General features: G+C 33.3%; 3 protein-coding genes across 7 annotated transcripts in view; 1 reads left to right on the top strand and 2 right to left on the bottom strand.

Moving 5' to 3' along the window:
* Nucleotides 1–990, bottom strand: part of LOC117920000 (mRNA-capping enzyme) — a 29,377-nt gene extending 28,387 nt beyond the window's left edge. For 2 of the 5 annotated variants that reach the window (XM_034837338.1, XM_034837339.1), the window contains exons 1-2: nt 713–989; nt 182–393 (exon numbers count right to left, since the gene is read on the bottom strand). In XM_034837338.1, the coding sequence (XP_034693229.1) occupies nt 182–310 (129 nt within the window). In that variant the 5' untranslated portion in view covers nt 311–393; nt 713–989. Of the gene's footprint in view, nt 1–181; nt 394–712 lie in introns of all 5 variants that reach the window. The other 3 variants (XM_034837340.1, XM_034837336.1, XM_034837337.1) reach the window with 3 other exon arrangements.
* Nucleotides 991–7,706: 6,716 nt separating this feature from the next.
* LOC117919913 (steroid 5-alpha-reductase DET2) lies at nt 7,707–8,729 on the top strand. Its single transcript, XM_034837214.1, has one exon. The coding sequence runs from the start codon at nt 7,829–7,831 to the stop codon at nt 8,600–8,602; it is 774 nt and encodes a 257-aa protein (XP_034693105.1). The 5' UTR covers nt 7,707–7,828; the 3' UTR covers nt 8,603–8,729.
* A 246-nt stretch (nt 8,730–8,975) lies between these two features.
* On the bottom strand, nt 8,976–15,772 carry LOC117920495 (acetyl-coenzyme A carboxylase carboxyl transferase subunit alpha, chloroplastic). The gene is made up of 12 exons (XM_034838065.1): nt 15,456–15,772; nt 14,664–15,008; nt 14,487–14,561; nt 13,911–14,018; nt 13,612–13,772; nt 13,301–13,415; nt 13,064–13,218; nt 11,758–11,809; nt 11,605–11,673; nt 11,079–11,156; nt 9,824–10,997; nt 8,976–9,452 (listed from the first exon to the last, which is right to left on the bottom strand). Exons 2-11 carry the CDS (start codon nt 14,991–14,993, stop codon nt 9,849–9,851), a joined length of 2,292 nt encoding a protein of 763 aa, XP_034693956.1. The 5' UTR covers nt 14,994–15,008; nt 15,456–15,772; the 3' UTR covers nt 8,976–9,452; nt 9,824–9,848.
* Nucleotides 15,773–19,569: the final 3,797 nt, after the last annotated feature.

Below are 19,569 nucleotides of genomic sequence, written 5' to 3'. Positions count from 1 at the left end.
TGTATGCCTTTTGGTGTGCTCATTTCAAACTCTGTATAGAAGCATCCAAACTCCCTTCTTACGTCACCAGATTCAAGTCAGAGCAACTTCGTCCAAAATTCATAAGCCAACACCCATAAGAACAATTACATTTATATAACAAATCTGTAAAATCATATGAAGCCATGATTGAGAGAAGTACCCGGCGCGAAATTTCAACTGCAGACTCTACATGTTCTTCTGGTGCAGTGTATTCTTCTATATGCCGTTCAAAAGTCTCTTCATCTTCTTCAGGTAGCGGCGAGGCATTTAAGTCCATTGCAACAAGCATTCAACATTTGCTAGCCCAGAAAAATTCTCAATAGCCCATAGTGCTTTTTTTTATAGCGCTCGCCAAAGCAAACTCGTTCAATTCTTCATAATAAAAAAATAAAATTTTAAAAAGAGAGAGAAAAGAAAAGAAAATTGCATTTTATATGAGCCGCGGTGCCTCACAGAGTAAAACTTAACAATAAAGAAATAAAATCAATCATCATATAAAAGAAAATCGTACATATATACTGCACCATCATGAATTGGCAATTAAAACTAGACAACGAAATTTATAGAGAAAAACCTTGAATTTGTAAATTAGGTTTCAAGAAAGCAAAAAAGGCAAATAAGCAATCAAGAATACTTCAAAACCCAGGAAAGCGAAATCGACGATGAATTCTGAAACAACGCAAGCACTCACCATGTATCAAAGAGTAGACCGCTTTTGACGATCAGATGAACCACCAAGGTTGGACTTCTACGGCGTGGATGTCGCCAAAACCCTACTCCCTCTATTACAGGGAGAACAGTTGGATTCGAAACCCTAGGGAGAAACCGGTAAATAGACAAAACAGAGACGCCTAGAGAGAGAAAGTGATTGGAAGGCAGAGATCGTGAACAAGTTCAAAATCAATCCATGCCGTGAAACGGAGAGAAGAGTGGAGGTCGGGCCGATTGCGAAGTTAAAGAAATTAAATAAATACCAACCTAAATGAGATAAATCAAAAAATAAACATTGTTTTTAAGTTAAAACCTTTAAGGGAAAAAAAAATGGGGCCAAAGGTCGGGTATGCCCCTCTGAGGCGGTGAAACGAGGAACTGTGGGACTAAGAAAAGCGAATGAATGAAAGGCCAATATGGTCATTCTATCGACATGAGCCGTACGTACTCGTGGATTCTACACCTATTTCAAGCATTTTATTGCAATTTTTCGATTAAAAAAACAATACTTTTTAATTGAAATAATTTTATTTTCTCTAGTTTTTATAAAAAATAATAATAAATTAAATATGATTAAAATAAACAAAAGTATAAATATTCTTAAATTATTTAAACTTTCATATAAAAAAACTTAAAATAATTAAAATAACTTATATACGTTTGAAATAACATAAAAGTAATTTTATTTTTTTACCTTATTATTTTCTTATATTTTTCAAAAAAATCAAACAAATTTATCTCGTGGATAAATCATCAAAAGGTCAAACATTTTTAAATGATATAATTTCACAAACATTTTTTGCGTGACTTTTAAAAATAAAAATATGACTTGCATGCACTTAACTTTAAACACATTTTTAATGACACTTGTCTTTTATTTTATTTTTTGATAACCAAAAATAAAAAATTCATTCAAACAAACACTAAATTATTAATTTTAAAAATAGCACATTTTCTTTTTCATCCGATATTCTCTAATTTATTATCAAACTTAATTTTGAAATGAAAATATGTAAGATAAATATACATCGATCATAACAAAAGTTGATAATAAAATCTCTATAAAATAATACCATTAGGAATAAAAAGAAATGACAATCTTAGCGGGTTATTGATTTATTTATTATAAAAAAATATATATTGTGATTCTATTGGATATATGTAGTGTCCGATATATAAATCAAAAAACAGTGAATTCAATAAAAAAATTAATATGTAAATGACTAAAAAAATAGAAAATTGGCATTAATAGTAAACAATAAAAGGACTTATTAAAAATAAATAAAAGGCGTGATGTTAAAACTTAATATCTTAAAATAACTATTTTTTAGGAAGTAGTTTTAGAACAATCACCCATCAAAGTTTTTTTTTTTTTTCTTTTCTTTTTAGAAAACATTAAAGGTGATTTTTTTAATATTATAGCTAATTTTTCAAAATTTTAAAAAGGTTTCATAAATTTTACCAAACACATAATATTTTTTTAAAAACAGTTTTTTAAATTAAAAGCCTTTTTATAATCTCTATACTCGATCTTACTCAATGTATTTCATAGATTATTAATTTATATTTCCTTAACTCTTAAAGGTTTCTAAAAATATTATTTTTGGTTGCTTATAGTAAGGTTATTAAATTAATATATCGACTCAATTTGAAATTAAAAAATTTATTATTTAAACGATATTATTAATCTATCCAGGTTTAACCATATTTTAAGGAGGACGGATAAATTAATTAATCAATGGTAAAGATTTGATTACATCATTATACCTTTCATTGAAAATAAAAATAGTTTATTTAGACTATTTATTGAAAATAAAAATAAAAATTATACTAGTGCTTTATGACAAAATTATTAAAAAAAAAAAAAAAAAAAAAAAAAAAAAAAAAAAAAAGAGTAAAAATAATAAAGATGATGAGTGTGAAAACTGTAGAGTGAGGAGTGGGCTTCCGGGAACAGGTAAAGCCAAGAAGGTCAAAAAGGTAGACATGCCTATGAAGAAACTGTTATGGTTGAGGGGCACATCTACTCATAGCCATTCCTCCAACCACTATCTAAAGTTTCATCCACCGCCCCCTACTCTCCTTTACAATACCTTCCGTCTTTTCAGTTTCTTTATGATTAAGATTGGTTTATTTTCGTGTTAATCAAAATAAATGTATTTATTAATCTATTAATTACCCTTTTATTTGTCCCTTAAATTGTATTAAGAAGGAATAGGATGTCTCCTGGTTTGCTTCCAAGACAAGGATACGGCGACACCAATTAATTACCCTTTTAGTTGATGAATAAAAAAATTTAATTTTTGGAGTAAAAAAGATTGTGTATCAACCAGGCCATATGTGTATATATATATATATATATTATAATTAAAATGTTATTGTTTTATTTTTAGTAAAATCAACCAAACTTATGTTTGGTTTTTCAAAAATATAAAAAAAATAAAAATGATTTTCTGGTATTTGGCTTTCTTGTTGAAGTTCAAAATTTATATATATTTAATTTTTTATATAACGAAGGTAAATAAGTTAAATGGATTTAAATAAATATATAAAAATAATGTATTAATTTTATTATTATTTTTTTCTCCATTTATTTCCCAACACGTTTTCCTTTTCTTTCTTTTTTTTACACTAATTTTCTGATTTTGTCTTTTTTCTTTAATTGAATACAAGGTGATTTTTTTGTATATTTATATTTAATAAATATGAAAAGTAACCTTCTTTCTGAAATAATTTCCCACCAAAATAAATTGGGGGAGCGGAAGTATGGTTTGTTTTTTCTCATCTTAACAGTTAATTTCTGGTATTTATTAAAATGGATGATTAAAAAAATTCAATTTAAAAATAATATTACAATAAAATTGTTTAGGAAACATTTGAGGATATTTGGTGTCTTATTTTAGAAGCTTTGAAGTGGAACAATTGATTATTATTTTTAAAAGATAATTTCTCATTATATAAAAGATTAAGTGATAAAATCTAACATTATTACTGTCCTTGTAACTAAATTTGGAAAATTATTTTTAGACTCTAAATATCTCGTATTTTCTTTCAATAAAACTAGATTTAGGGTCAAGTCCGATCGTCCTAAAATAGTTTTGATGAATGTGTTTAACAAATTTTTTTTATGAAAATTTCAAAATTTTAATTTTAACGAAATCTTGAGAATAAAGATAGTATTAAAATTTAAACATTAAAAAGAAATTCAAAATGTTAAAATTAGTTTATCCAACTTAATTCCTGTTCTTATTATTCATGCGACATTTATTCGGAATTCATTTTGAGTAGTTATCAAAATCTACCCCTACTAATTAAAGTCAATATTTATAAACTTTTTGATAGAATAAATTATTTTTTTGAGTTTTATTAGGATTAATAAACTTATTGTTTAGGGTTAGCCTAGCTTAACAAAAGAGCCAGTAGGAAGAAAATTAGCATAGATAAGTAAAGGTGTATCATTTAATGTAAGAGAGAAAAAAGTGAATGACAATAAAGATTGATAGATGTCTAGAAGTTAGGTGTGAATGGAAATAAAGATTGATAGGTGTCTAGAGGTTGGGTTTTTCATATAGAGATGTCAATATATAGGTATATAGAGGTGTGAAGGTATATTGGGTCTTCGTTTTGTAGAAGAGATCAAGTTTAGCATTATTATTTTATTTATAACTAAATTTACAATGACTTTTGGGCTTTAAATATCTTACATTTTCTCAAACTTATTTTTCTATAAAATCATATTTAGGGTCAAGTTCGATCATTCATTATAAGTATCATCGACCTCCATTGTTGTTGGTATGACATCTTTCTTTCATTTTATTTTATGATATTTGTGTTTTTTCTAATCTTCATGTTATGATATTCCTTTCTATATATCGATATAGAGGTATATAGAGGTGTCAATATAAAAAGTATATTAAAAGAGATTTAGGGTGTTTGTTTTTTTTTATTTTTTGTTGAAAGCAATTTGTTTTTAGAATTTAAGTTGTTTGTTTTTTTTTATTTTTTATGACTTATTATAAACTTTTTACTAAATAAAAAAAACCAAAATATATAATTTTTTTTAAATAAAAAAATAACATATTGATTTTTCTTTATTTTTTAATACTTAATAGAAATAAAATACTATAAAAACAAACAACCTAATATTTAACACTATTAAATATTAAGGTTCTATTTAGAATTAAGTAAAAAAATAAACACTATCTTAAGTGAGAAAATATAGCATTATTACTTTATCTATAATTAAATTTGTAGTGAGTTTTCAACTCTAAATATTTCATATTTTATGAAACTTATTTTTCAATAGAATAAGATTTAGGGTTAAGTTTGTTCATCTACCTCTAATGTCATCGATTCCCATTGTTGTTGGTACCACGTCTTTCTCTCCTTCTATCCCATGATATTTGTGTGTTTTTTTTTATGCTTTAATATTTCATTATATTTATAGTCTTTTAGTCTTTATTTTAAATATTTTATTTAAAATTAAATCAATTCTACTTTATTTCAGCAACTTTTATTTTTTATTAATATTTGTGTTATATATATATATATATATATATATTAATTTTTGTATACTCTATTTATTATTTGAGCAATTTTAAGAGTAAAGGTTTAAACCCCTGTTGAAAGAAAAAAAAATCCAAAATTTTTCTCTCATGATTCGAATCTTGGGGTACTAGTACAAATTATTATTATTTTTAAAAGTCAAATAAAGATAGAATAAATTATCTTTTTGAGTTTGATTAGGATTAATAAACTTATTGTTTAGGATTAGCATAAGCTTAACAAAAGAGCGAGTACGAAGAAAACAGTTTAGTAGAAAGATAAAGGTATATGATTTAATGGAAGAGTGAAAAAGTGAATGACAAGAATGGCAGAGAAAGACAGGTAAAAGGTGTATTGGGTTTTTGGCATAGAGGTGTCGAGAGAGCTTGAACATGTTTTTTTATTAATTAATTTGATATATGTGATTCCTTTTCCCTAGGCTATGTTTGGTTCTTGGAAAATTTGAGGGAAAATGCGAGGGAAAGAAAATACAAAGGAAAAATATAAGGAAAGAAAAAATGAAGGAAAATAAAAAAATAGATTAAAAGTTGATAAATTATTTTTTTTTTGTTACTTCAAACTCATTTTATTTATTTTAACTCATCAATATAAAGATTAAATAATTTAAAAATATATAAGTTTTTAATTAGTTTTAATTATATTTGATTTTCTTTGATATTTTTCATAGGACAACCATGAGAAAATCATTTTCCTTAGCATTTTTTTTTTTTGACCGGGAACTTATAGCCCAAGCAGAAGGTAGGGGCAAAGATAAAATGAAAGACAATGGAATCGTGAAAGAAGTTGAAGATGCCCTCCCACAACTTCCTGAACATATCATCTACTGCATCCTTATCAAACTTCCAGCCAGAGACCTTCACAACAAGTTCAGATTCATCTGCAAATCATGGTACAGAATGATCTCCAGCAACAAATTCATTTCCTAGAATGCAATCAACAGTAAACCCGAATTGCTAATACAAGCCACATGCTCAAGAAACACTAAGTTAAAACTACTGGTGGAGGTGGAAGAAGAGGAGAATGGGTTCAAGCTATGCGAGTTTGACATGAAGCCGGTGGTTCGGATTAGACCGGGATGTCATGGTCTGCATTTAGTGAATGCCCCAAGACAAAAAAGGAGTCATGCGTGTCCTGAATCCACTCACCAAGTTTATACTTACTCTCCCTCGATGCCCTTCGTATTGCCCACATGAAGCTTGTGGTTCAGCCCTTGGATATGACCCTACTGCTAATCAGTATAAAGTGGTGCACGTCTACAATGCTACCTTTGGGTTTGAGATATTCGACTTAGGCTGTTCCGATGGTGAATGGAAACGGATTCCTAGACCATTCCAAGTGTATGATCGGCCCTATACTATTGATTTTTCTTGGAGTGATCCAGTGTCGGTAAATGGGCAGGTCTTGCATCGGTATGTTAGTTCCTGTGAAGTCATCATTTCTATGGATGTTAGTGATGAAAGATTCATCAGAACCCGTCTCCCAGACTGTGAAAAGAAGATCTGTAAGGGGAACTATGCTTTGATAGTGATGGATGAGTGTCTTTCCTTTATGCATACCATCTCCTTCAAGGAAATTGACGTCTGGATTCTGAAGGATTTTCATGGGCAAGTTTGGCTGAAGAAACATAGTACTGTTACAGAGTCAGTAAAGTATCCGCCTTTGATGGATTCTTCATTCCCAAGGGAGCATCAAAATGATTTGCCAGATCTTAGGAGGCTGGTTGCAGTTGGTTGTTTGAGAAATGGTGAAGTGATAGTGTTCAAGCTCCGTCTTTCTAAGGGCACAGGTTTTGGGTTCTATTTATATGATATGAAGAGAAGAGTACTGAGGAAATTCAATATGAAAATCAAGGCTCAACAGTACTTCATTCCTCACAGAAGCGGACTAGTTTCCTTGAAATCTGAAGAGAAGCCATTGGCATAAGAAGCTTCCTCTGTGAATTCTCTTCCCATCCCAAAGGATAAACATCTTATAACTAATTATGCAATTCTATAACATTGTTGGTTTTTTATTGAATCGAAGTATTAGAAGTGCTCGAATTTACAAATAGTAACTGTTGTTTTAAAATAGTTATAAAAAATGGTTTTTGAAAACTGTATTTCGATGTTTTGTAAAATAAAAGTATATTTAAAACCTAAAATGTTATTAATCTATTTTTATGTTATTAATTTATTTTTATGATATTTGAAAATATTTTTCAAAAAATTAAAAAATAATTTCAGTGTGTCCTTTAATTTTTTTATTTAAAACTTGCAATGTCTAAAAATCTCAATTGTTGCCCAACAAATTTCCAACGCAGAAATGGAATGTGAATCTGGGTGAGTGAATTTTGGATTTCTTCCGGTAATTAGACGTCCAAATAGTTGGAAAGATAGGTCATAGACAGGAAATTTTCTGACCAAGGAATGCTGTTTTAATTAGGATATGGGACTACTTGTCTGTCTAATAGAGAAGTGTGTTCCATATAAAGTCGGAACCAAGGAATAAGGCCCCTTTTTCTTCAGTGTGGAAGCTGTTGAATGTGGATTCCATGGATTGGGACCGAACCCTGTTCCACAACTCTCTCATCGCCCTCTACCTCATAGCCCCACCCACATTCATCTCCCTTCGTTTCCTCCAAGCCCCCTATGGCAAGCACCACCGACCGGGGTGGGGTCCCACTGTGCCGCCATCCTTGGCATGGTTCCTCATGGAATCTCCTACTGTGTGGTTGACCCTCCTCATCTACCCCTTGGGTGATCGTTCCTCCAATCCCAGATCCCTAATCCTCATTTCCATCTACCTCTTCCACTACATCCATCGCACTCTCATCTACCCTCTCCACCTCCGCAACTCTACTGTGGCTAAACGGAATGGGTTCCCGGTCAGCGTGGCGCTCATGGCCTTCGGATTCAACCTCCTCAACGCCTACTTGCAAGCCAGATGGGTGTCTCATTATGCTAATTACGAGGACGATGGGTGGTTCTGGTGGCGGTTCTGGGTGGGACTGGTAATCTTCCTGGATGGGATGTTGGTGAATGTAAGATCGGATTTGGCGTTGGTGGGTCTGAAAAGCCAGGGCGGAGGGTACAAGGTGCCGAGAGGAGGGTGGTTCGAGTTAGTGAGCTGTGCCAACTATTTCGGGGAGGTGGTGGAGTGGTTGGGATGGGCGGTGATGACGTGGTCTTGGGTGGGTTTAGGGTTTCTTCTGTACACATGTGCCAATTTGGTGCCAAGGGCACGTGCCAACCACAAGTGGTATTTGGAAAAGTTTGGGGAGGATTATCCCAAGGGGAGAAAAGCTGTTATTCCCTTCCTCTATTGAAACGCTGTGTCTGTTTTTGCTTCATTGTTCAAGTGAATGACGATCTACCAATTATGCTGGTTGTTTAATTTAGTGTTGGTGGTTTATTGAGCAATATTATTATAATTTATGCTTGTCTTTTCTTAAAGATGTACCGTAATTTCATGCTTTCGCAGTTTTGTTATCCCGTATCTGATTCCGGTATAAAGGAAAGGCAAATTAAAACAAATAAAAATTGATATTCTTATTTTTGAATTCTAAGATAATAAAAGTAAGGAAAAAAAAAATTAAAAAAAAAATTCATTGATGTTTTTTTTTCCCCCTTTAAAAAGTTTCATGAGGATGCACCTTGCATTCTTTCCAACGTTCAGGGGACAAACAATGATAATAGGCGTCCATAAAAATAACTGAAATAGATTGACGAGCAAAAGATGATGTGAAAGGTTCACCAGACTTGTGATATCCTGGTTTTTGGAAGGATGCCATTCAGCTTTCCTTGGCATTCACAAAGCCTATACAAATGCTCCCAGAGTCTATCAATTGAGAAAAAAAAGTTCTATTGATAAACAGAATGAGGGGAAAGGAAGTGGATGAAGGGGCAAAAGTAATTCAAAAAAAGAAAAAAGAAAAAAAAAAAGCAGTACCATAATGGCACTCTCTATGTTCCTGTAAATACAAAAACTGTTGGATCTCATAATGAGATGGACTCTCAATGCATGCTGAATGCACTAACAAGGCTACAGGTTGAGGTAGGTTCCATTCCAAGATGTGGGTGCAGTTTAAATCGATCTGTGAACTGGTTCATCAACCACCGCCACCGAGCTGGTTCTAAGCCGCCTCACTGGTAGCATACAGATAAAAAGGAAACTTACTGCAAACATCAAACCACAGAGAAAAAATCCAGTGAGTCTCCACATAACACAACTGAATTTACATGTTAACCTACTCATTCATGACTATGACTAATAGGTGTAAACCCTTTTTACCCACTAATCCACCTTAGAGGCTTCTGGATTATTAAAGTCTTCAACATGGGTTCAACAGGAGACAAACGTAGGCCACTTCAAGCAAAATTCTGAGGTTTTCTTTTTAAGAAAGAAAAAGAAAAACAGAAGCTGGTTTCCTAGACTCTACACCTCAATTAAAACACAGCTAACCATCCCAAGGAGAAAGAAAGATACATGTTTTTTTCCTATCATGGAAATGGATAAGTTGACAAATGATAAGAACAGATGAACTCACAATCAGCAAAGCTACAGTTTGCACCCTAGTTGAGCTCTATTTCTGGCCCAGCATACTCGAAACTGTTTTCTTTTGGGCTTTCTTTACTCAAACTTCCATTCAGTCCACCAGAAGATTCTGCAGATTCAGAAATGTCAGCGTTTAGCTTCTCAAACTTCTCCAATAACTCTGAGGAATTCATAGCCTCTGCAATGGTTTGCCTGATTTCTTGATCCAGAGCCCTAATCTTATCCTTTGACTCCAAATCTGGTGTCTGTCCTGCCTTTGCCAATTCCAACTTCAGCAACTCAATCTTGCTCTTCAAATCTGATGATCTGATCGCATCTTCAATTCCCTTGTTAATTTCTTCATTCAACTCCTCTATCTTCGACTGGAATCCCGGGACAGGAGTCTCCTGAATGAGGTCCATTGCTTTTGATTCCACACCTGCAACATCCAAACCCAAGGACTTGAGAACCTCAGCCATTTCAAACTCAATCTCTTTCTTCACCCTCACAATTTTCTCCTTCAGCTCATCATCTAAATCCCCAATCGTAGACATCTCAGAATTTTCAATTTCAGCTTTTAATGCCTCAATCTTCTCCTTTAGATCAGCGCGATCCATAACCTCTTTGAATCTCTTGTTGATTTCCTGCTTCAAAGTGGTTGCCTTGTTCCTCTCTGAGATAGTCTTGGCTTTACTTATTTCATTCAACATATCAAGCTTATTCATCAGGCTTGGATAATTAGGAGCCTCAGACAGCCTCTGGTTGAACTCATCCTTGAGCTTGGAGATCTTGTCTGCTAAAGCTGGATGCAAGAGCTCATCCTGTGAAGTTCTTGCTTTTGCAAATTCCTCCCGCAGCATCACAAATCTGTCCTTCAAGCCCATGGTTTGAAGTGCCTCTGAATATTCATGCTCAATCTCATTTTGCAGCTTTTCTATCATCTCATTCAGACCTGACTCTGGAAGCTCAGTATATGACTTCTTGGCTTCAAGAATTTGCTGTTTCAGCTTTTCAACCTCATCCTCCAGTTCCACATCGGGAGTTTTGTCCACAACAGGTTCTTCTCTCTTCTTCATGTTGACTTTTCTTTCAGGATCAACTGGGATACCTTCCTGAAACCCACCAATTTTTCGGAACTTCAGCATGCGATGCTTTAGTAGCTCTTGTGTTTCCATCTTTGTGAGTTCCTAAAAAACCCAAAGATCTGTGTTAAGATTTCAATAGAAATATATCATTCTTGAGGATGAACTGCCACGAGTTGTACTCACATCCATTGCTTCAACAATAGCAATTTTAATCTGTTGTGAGGTCCAAGATGGATCTGCATGTGCACCCCCAAGTGGTTCCTGTTACAGGTGAGTGAACTCCATTAAGACATCTAAAAATGAACATAAAGGTTGGATGTGGAGAAGCAAATAGAACACCATTATCCCATGGTGGAAAAAAAGGGACACCATGCTCTAAAATTCTAGTGAAATGCTGCACCTACAAGGCATGCATGGAACACAAGTTTCATCTATTTCAAGTCTCCTTTTTCTAGTGACAAAAGTTCATGGGAGAAGCAAAATTTTCACTGAAAACTTCATTACTGTCTTCAAAATCTGGAGCTTGGTAGAAATGCCTAAAAATGTTATCTTTCACAATGGTAGGATGTGCCAAATTCCCCTCATATCACCTTTTTATTGTTTGGAGAAAGTGCATTATCATGGATGCCAGATACATAGGATAGAGAGAAAGGTGAGATATAAGAAAGAAGAAACGTGTACAAAATGTTCAAGTGGAGAAGAATATTACAGGGATGATCCCATCTGCAACTTGAAGCCTGCAGAGTTCTCCAGCAGTTATCCTCAGCTTCTCAGCTGCCTGCAAAGAAGGGAGTATCAATGGTTTAATATCAATTAAATCTCCTCTGATACAAAAGCCCAGAGTGAAAAGGTCAATATAAACCTTTGGAGCAGCTTTTGCACTCTTCCACAAAATTGCTGCACATGCTTCTGGGCTGTAGAATTGAAAATGGATCAAATCAGAGGAAAAAAAGAGAAGCAATAGAAGAGGCTGATAAAAATGGTTCACAGGGAAATAATTCAGCAAAGATATACAGGTAGCATACAATAGCTATTTATAAAAAAGAACCTACATCTAGAGACTTCCCAATTGATTGGAACAATAGAGGCAAGAAAATATATAATCGAGCTACCTAAAGGGTCAAATAGACTTAACAATAAAGGCAAGCACTACAGTGGATCAAATGACTCAAGTCAAGGCTCAAAATAGTGTTCATTAAGCCATTTGCCCCTAAGTAGCAATTTTAAGTAACAATAGGAAACAGAAATCTAGCTCTTTGTTAGCTTAAACCAAAAACTTCCTTAATCCTTCTTGATATGAGAAACAAGACAGATAACAATGCTAATAGCATGTAATGCTTGAACAGATATTGAGTCCCACGTTTTTTTGCAAATGATTGTGCATACAGTATTATTATTACACACACAGTCTGGAGTCATGTATGCAAGCTACAAACATCACACCTTCCCATGGGAATGTTTATTTTTTAAGCATCAAGAATCAATATTGTGATGGGAACAAGGAATTATCCGTGAAAACTTTTTCAGTCGGCATAATTGGGTTAAGCTGCCTATTAAACATCAAAATTTTCTTTTAGTGGTAGGCCTATTTCTGGCTTCTTTCACTGATTTTTATTTCCCTAAGAAAACTCTATCAACATTAGTGTGTCTTGCAGTTTCCACCATACCATCGTCCCCCCAGTCAAGACTTTGCTCTGGTAGATAAAAAACTAGAGCTTCACCTCTTGTCATATATCCAATAGAAACTGGGAGGAACATATTAACAAAAAGATTGGAAATTAATGAGGTGATGTTTTGATAGATCAACTTTTCAGAAAAGGAAAATTAAGAAAATTTTCTTGAAGCCACAGCATGAAAAGAAATACAATTTTAGGATCATGTATATATATAAATGGTGGCAGCAGATGGGGAAACACAGATTAAAGCTTGTCTGGCAACAATTAATTAAACTAAACATAGGACTCTACATATTCCTGAACTAATGATTGAAAATAACAGATAAGAAGTCACTTTTCTTTCCAAGTTGTTTATGAGAATGGTAATCTTTAAAGCTGAGGAATTGATGTATCACTTATTTGAGACCCATATGATAAGCACTTTTAACAAGACAAGACAAGCAGGCACATAATCAATTTGCACTATCTAGAGGGGTAAAGAATTTAAATCACCTGGCAACATAGAAAACTGCATTTTCAAGCATTAACAATTTATTAGCACAACCTATGGCCAGAGCACCACCAGAGCCACCTTCCCCAATAACAATAGAAATAATCGGTACCTTCAGACCAAACATGGTCCTCAAATTGTGGGCTATGGCTTCACCCTGCATGTAAGTAACGCAAACAGTTCAGTTAAGTACTACTGAAAGAAATCATGTAAGCCCAGGATTACAATTGTTCACATACTTGGCCTAGTTCCTCAGATTTAAGGTCTGCATATGCCCCTGGGGTGTCAATAAAAGTAATGATAGGAAATCCATGGTGATCTGCATAGTACATCATCCGTAGAGCCTTCCGATAACTGTTTCAACAGAAAAATTATTGTTTAGCATTACATACTAAATTTCCTCGTTCTGGGGTTAGCATTGCCAATGAGAAGGAACTGCCTATCCATTTCCAAAGCTAATGAGATCATAGATGTCGCAATAGCATAAGGATTTCTTTATCGTATTCAGGTGCATATCAGTAATAACAAATTCTCCATCCTAACAACGTACCCATGAGGAGTAGGCATCCCAAAGTTACGTTGGACATTCTCTTTTGTGTTTCTACCCTTTTGATGGCCCATGAACATGTACCTTCTACCATCTATGGTTCCAATACCAGTAACAATAGCAGGATCATTATACCCTGCTCGGTCTCCATGAAGCTCCACAAACTGGAAATACGGGGATATATGAAAGAACATATTAAAAAAATTTCCTTTTAGCGCCCATAAGCACAGAATTTAGATATCTTCTTGTAATGCAGATTCACTGAAAAACCTGAAAATTTAGTCAGCTGGTTGGCATCATACCTTGTCAGTAATGTTAAACACGTGATCGAGAAAAGTTGGCCTGTTAGGGTGCCGTGCAATTCCCACACGCTGTATAGGAGTCAGATGTGTATATAGATCTTTGAGAGCCTGAAATCAATATTGGGAAGTCATGATGAGTTTAGGATAGGATGTTTAATAATATTCAGGCATTTGAAGGATGATGTGTTTCATATGTTAGCTTTAACTAATAGTCAATTTACATAAGGTTCAGGCCAAAGAACTCAAGCAAAAGACATGGAAAAATGCAAGGACGGGATAATCAATTCTGTATGTAAGAATAGGACCTGCAGGTGCAGCTTTCATATTCTATACAATGAAACTAGAAATTTACATCCAGGGGATAGTTGACATGATCCATAACAAAGTTTGCTCTAAGTAAAATAATGAAATAAATTGATTGTCAAATAAATAATATCAACACATAACCTACAATTTACTTCACTAATTTTCTTAACCCCCAAACTATAAAATCCAAAGTGAGGAGGAACGATTCTTAATAATGTTTCAGATTCAATAATTCAGAGTCAAGTATAGGCATGCATATATTCATTAAACCTGTTGATACTTATTCTCCAATGAGATAATCTGATCACTGAAGTCAAGACCAGTTTCGTTTGCCATTCTTTGTACCTGAAAAGAAGAAAAATTTTATGTTAGGAACTCCGAACGCCACAGTTATGCATTATCAATTGATTTATCATTTTAGACTCCCACAAAAAAGAAAGGACATACATCTACAATCTTCTTCTGTAGATCCAGGAGGGGTTTCTCAAAATCCAAAGTAACCTGCTTCGGTTTCTCTTTCAAAGGCTTGAAATATGAGAGATGGGTAAGGAGGCCTCCTTTAACATTGGGATCTGGATCAGCCGGCCATGGATAATCATGCTTCTTCGCCTTCCCAATCTTTGCACTGACAGTAAAATTCCTTCTCCTCGTGTCAAATCGCGCTCTTCCTAAGGCTTTCAGCGGGACCCCAGAGACACCATTGCTCGAGCTCCGGAGAAGATCCGAAGCCATCGAAGTGCCAGAAAATGCAACCGAAGAATGTGACATAGACGCCATTCTCCAAATCCTCAACTGGAGCCACAAAACAGATCTTCAGAATTTCAGACAATTGCCCACCAGAGACAGCTCCAAAAACAATAATAATAATAAAAAGATAATAACGATTCCCGAAATTGCTTAAACAGCAATGCCTCCTTTGGATACTTAGAAAATACAGGAAACGAGGCGCTGAAAAAGCTTTGGAATCTCGTATTTTTCACTATTTACAACCTAAGAAACAGAAACCACCAGTCGGCGCGGCCGAACACTAACATTTAGGCTTTTCTTCAAGGCAAGGGAAAAAAAAAAAAAAAAAAAAAAAGAGATTCAAAATTAAATTTCCTCTTTTTTTTTCCCCCTTTTTCCTCAGCTGTTTGAGCAAACGATCATCATCAGAAACCAAAACTACAGATTCAACATGCAAGAAATCACAATCAAAGATGGTCTCAGAAAGAGGCGGACAACTGTTGGAGAAATTACCGGAGAGCAGCTGAGATCCCCGAAAGAGAAGAGCTAAAGAAAGGAGGTGGGCGAAGAGAGAGAAGTAAGAAGAAGATTTTATATTAGGGAGAAATGAGAGTGTGAAGGAGCATAGAGAGTATCGCCTGGGGAGGCCACGTTTGGTTTGTTCTTGTTTATAAGTGAGAAAAATGTCGATACTTCCTATGCCGGAGGCTACCCTGTCATAATGAGCTAACCCTTTTCGGTATGGCCGTTGGAGCGCCACAGTTGTTTTGAGTTGTTGCCTCGCTTGCCCTCCCTCACGTGCCTTCACTCCCTTTCACACTGGACGGTGGCTCGATTTCCTCGATGGTCATTTCGCCCTTGTCCTCATAGAACTCCCCTCCATTGTTCTTTTAAGAATTAGGACTCTTCTCTTCCCCTGTTTTTAATCGCGTGGATTTCACTTTTTATATTTCAATTTCCTTGTAACCCTAAGTGGCTTGACTCTTGTCCTTCCAACATTGACATTATTCTAGAAATAGTAAAAATAGTTTAATTTTTTTTTTGGTCATGATTCAATTTTAATATGCCAATTTAATGATTTTTTTAAAAATGAATTAAATTTGCCAAACAACTTTATTACTTGAAAAATAAATTTCAATGTTAATAATTTAAACATAATTATCCAATATCATCACATATTAAGTATTAAACATTAACTTTTAATAAATAGTCTAATCATAAACTCATTAAAAGTTTGAAAAACCGATAAATTTTATATATACAAGATAGAAAGAAAATAATTGGGCAATAGAGCTCCTAACATTTGGCAATGTTGTATTTAATAGTTATCAAATGGATAAATGCTAAATTGTTAAGCATTATAAAACACTACTTGCAAGGATTTTTAGATGCATGATGAAAGGGACATGCAATCTTGAAGACAAAGTTTGAACTCTTTAATGCATGTTCAAGTGGGCATATGACAATATAAGGTGTCTAATCTTAGATAATACAATAGTGAGATATTAAAGTGAAAGCCTTATAAAATATGGTATAAACTAATATGTTATCTAGAGTATGAGATATGTGGATAAACATAAATTTCATATGGTGGAACATTATAATACAATGTGTAAAACTTTTTAAAAAGATCTTTGAATTATTTTGGAAGCCAAACCCTTAAGATATTATGAAGCGATAAGTAATATTATGAGCTAGATCCATAAAGCATGATAATAAGATGGGTGGTATATTATGCCACTTTGTAAAAGAAGGAAAGAGATAGGTAAATTTTAACTTAAGTGATATTTTTGACAAAAACATCCATATTGACGAAAAATGCTAAATATGATATAACTAAAATGACTACATATAGAATGTCAAATTGTATGTCCCATGTTGATGCTACAACAACATGTGGGATGACTTTTAGGAAAGATATTGGAAGTATCGAGTAACACATCTTAAGGACAAAACCCAAGTTCCCAAAACGTGCGTAAAAAAACATAATATTACAAGAGATGTAATCCATAAAACACAATATTACAATACATGATATAAGCCTCTAAGATATGTTGAAATCATGTGTGACATCAGAGGAAGTTGGATACATTGAGCATAGTACTAAAACACATGGCATTAAACCCCTATATTGGAGATTGTACCTTCTCCATAAAAGAAAAAGAAACGAGCATCCTATTTCCACGTCTCTTTCCTTTATATCAAAATGATACTGTCAATGAGAATATCTCGAATGACGAGAAGAAGAAAAGATCGTGTGACTAAAAGATTTTGGAAGTATATAAGATGTGTCCCAAGTAAAAAAAGTCAAGCATTTAAGTTATGTCGAAGTAGTACACGACTTATGAGGGACAAGATCGATAACTAGCGATAAAATGACATAGAACACGAAGCGTTGGTGATAACTTTTATAAATAAAGACAAATACAAGTAGTTTACTTTTACCATTATTCCTTCTAAATCAAGATGACACTTTTATGACAATGTTTAAAAATGATAGTTGGACCCACTTCAAGGTCTTGTACCTTCTAAATTGAAACAACAATTATAACGTGTTAGGAATGTCAATCTTATCAATTGTTACAAAAATCCTAAGAATAATCAACCATAAAGTTTCCATTGGTTTGAGTGATAAGTCTGTCTATTGGTAAGAGAGTTTTTCTTGAAAGTATTCCAATATTCAAGTTCTAAAGACATGTTAAAGTAGTGTGTGACACTGTGAAGGTGAGATTCATAAAACACAAAAATAAAATATGGTTATAAGGGGTGTTATATTGTTTTCATCAAATAAAGAAAGAGAAGGATGATTTTCAACTTAGGATGTACCTTTTAATGAATGCCTAAAATGATGGAAAATATAGAATATGGTATGACTGAATGAATAAATCTAAAATGTGAAGTTATAGGTCTTATACAACTCCATGTACAAGATTTTTGAGAAAGATCATGGAATAGCAAGGAGTAAATAGCTTTAAGAGTAGAGGTCAAACTTCTAAAACATGTTAAAAGAATATATAAATTTACAAGGGAGGGATTCATAGAACACAATAATAAGATATGTGATAAGAGTCCTCAAAGCATTTTGAAGCAATACATGACACTACAAATAACAAGATAGATTGAAAGTAGTAATAAGAGACATGATATTAAGTCAAAGTTAGAAATTATATCATTTTTTTAAATAAAAAAAAAGGAAGTGGGAAGTAACCTATTCCCACTTATCTTCCCTCTAAATTAAAATAATAATTCTAACAATAATGTCTTGAAAGAAGAAAAAAATATTTTCTAACTACAAAAATTTGAAAATATGAAGAAGTGAGACAAAGCCTTCATAGTAAAAGTCAAGCCCCCAAGACGTGTGGAAGTAGAAATCCATAAAACACTACAAAAAGACATGCCATAAAAATAACAGTTGGAGAGTATATTACTTTTGCAAATTAGGAGGTCTTTCCCTTCCAATTGGAAACCACAATTTCAAAGAAAATGTTTGGAATGACAACCTTACTAATTCTTTTAAAAATCTCAAAGATTAACAATTGTAAATATTCTATTAGACTGGGTGAAAAGTTTGGTTATTGGTAGGACAAATCCCACCTTAGACTAGAGTTATCTATGGTTTAATCTTATCCTAAAGTTTAATCATAGAAGTGATGTCCATATATATATAACATATCACACCACTCTCTTATAATCTTTGAAGAATTAAGGTTGGAACAATAGAACCAAAGGATTAAGATACATGGAGCATGATAATGAAATAAGTGGTATCTAGATTGTTTTCATTCAAAGGAAGAAAGAGACGCATATCTCTATACATGGAATATAATAAAACAAAAATGATTTCATTTAAAATGTCAATTTGTAGCAGTAGCCCTTAAGACATGGTGAAATGGTGCATGACACTATAAGAATCAAGACACATTAATATGAGATATGATGTTAAATTTACAAATTGGATATTACGTCATTTTCATAAATAAATAAAAGAACAAGTAATGTATTTCACTCCTCCATTCCATCCAAATCAAAATAATGTCTTTAATGATGATATCTTGATTATAAATAGTATAATTAAAAAGTTTTAAAAGTACGAAGAAAATAACATATAGTTTTGGCCATTTCATCCTTGCCTAAGACACATTCTTATTCGTGACACTCAAATAGCTTATGTTGGACCCAACATCATATTTTTCTTGCCATTGTTCATTCTTTTTTTTAAGTTGTAAAATGATAGTAAGACAATAAAGATCCCTAAGTGACATTAGGTCATATTTGAGGAATTGTTAGTATTGTAGAAGATGGTTCATTACCTTATTAGATATAGAGAGGTTCTAAACCTCTTCCCAACACAAATACCATTATTAAGGGAAATTCATATTGGTATTGATTCTAGGAAGACTTTTACCTCATGGGCAAAGGTGACTTAGCAATAAAAGCCTAACCTTTAAGACATATTGGCGTAGTGCCCAAAGATACTAAGGATGGAGGTTCCTAAAACACTACAAAAGTACACATGACATGAAAGCCTAGAGAAAACCCGAAAGGCTGCTTCACATCCAATGTTTTTAACAAACGAATTTTTTTGAAAGTCCATCCGCATAAAACGACGTCGTTTCTACGTAAATAT

The sequence above is a fragment of the Vitis riparia genome, chromosome 8 (genome assembly GCF_004353265.1).
Source record: "Vitis riparia cultivar Riparia Gloire de Montpellier isolate 1030 chromosome 8, EGFV_Vit.rip_1.0, whole genome shotgun sequence".
Lineage (NCBI taxonomy): Eukaryota > Viridiplantae > Streptophyta > Magnoliopsida > Vitales > Vitaceae > Vitis > Vitis riparia.
This window is presented reverse-complemented; position numbering and strand designations above follow the sequence as displayed.

Bases quoted from the DNA above. Each gene is read 5' to 3' on its own strand.
- LOC117920495 (XM_034838065.1), bottom strand. From the start codon at position 14,993: ATGGCGTCTATGTCACATTCTTCGGTTGCATTTTCTGGCACTTCGATG. The intron at 14,562-14,663 runs GTATGTCCTTTC...TCTTCTTTTCAG, and splicing joins TACAGAAGAAGATTGTAGAT to GTACAAAGAATGGCAAACGA. The intron at 11,810-13,063 runs GTGATTTAAATT...TCAATTCTACAG, and splicing joins GCAGTTTTCTATGTTGCCAG to CCCAGAAGCATGTGCAGCAA.
- LOC117919913 (XM_034837214.1), top strand. From the start codon at position 7,829: ATGGATTGGGACCGAACCCTGTTCCACAACTCTCTCATCGCCCTCTAC.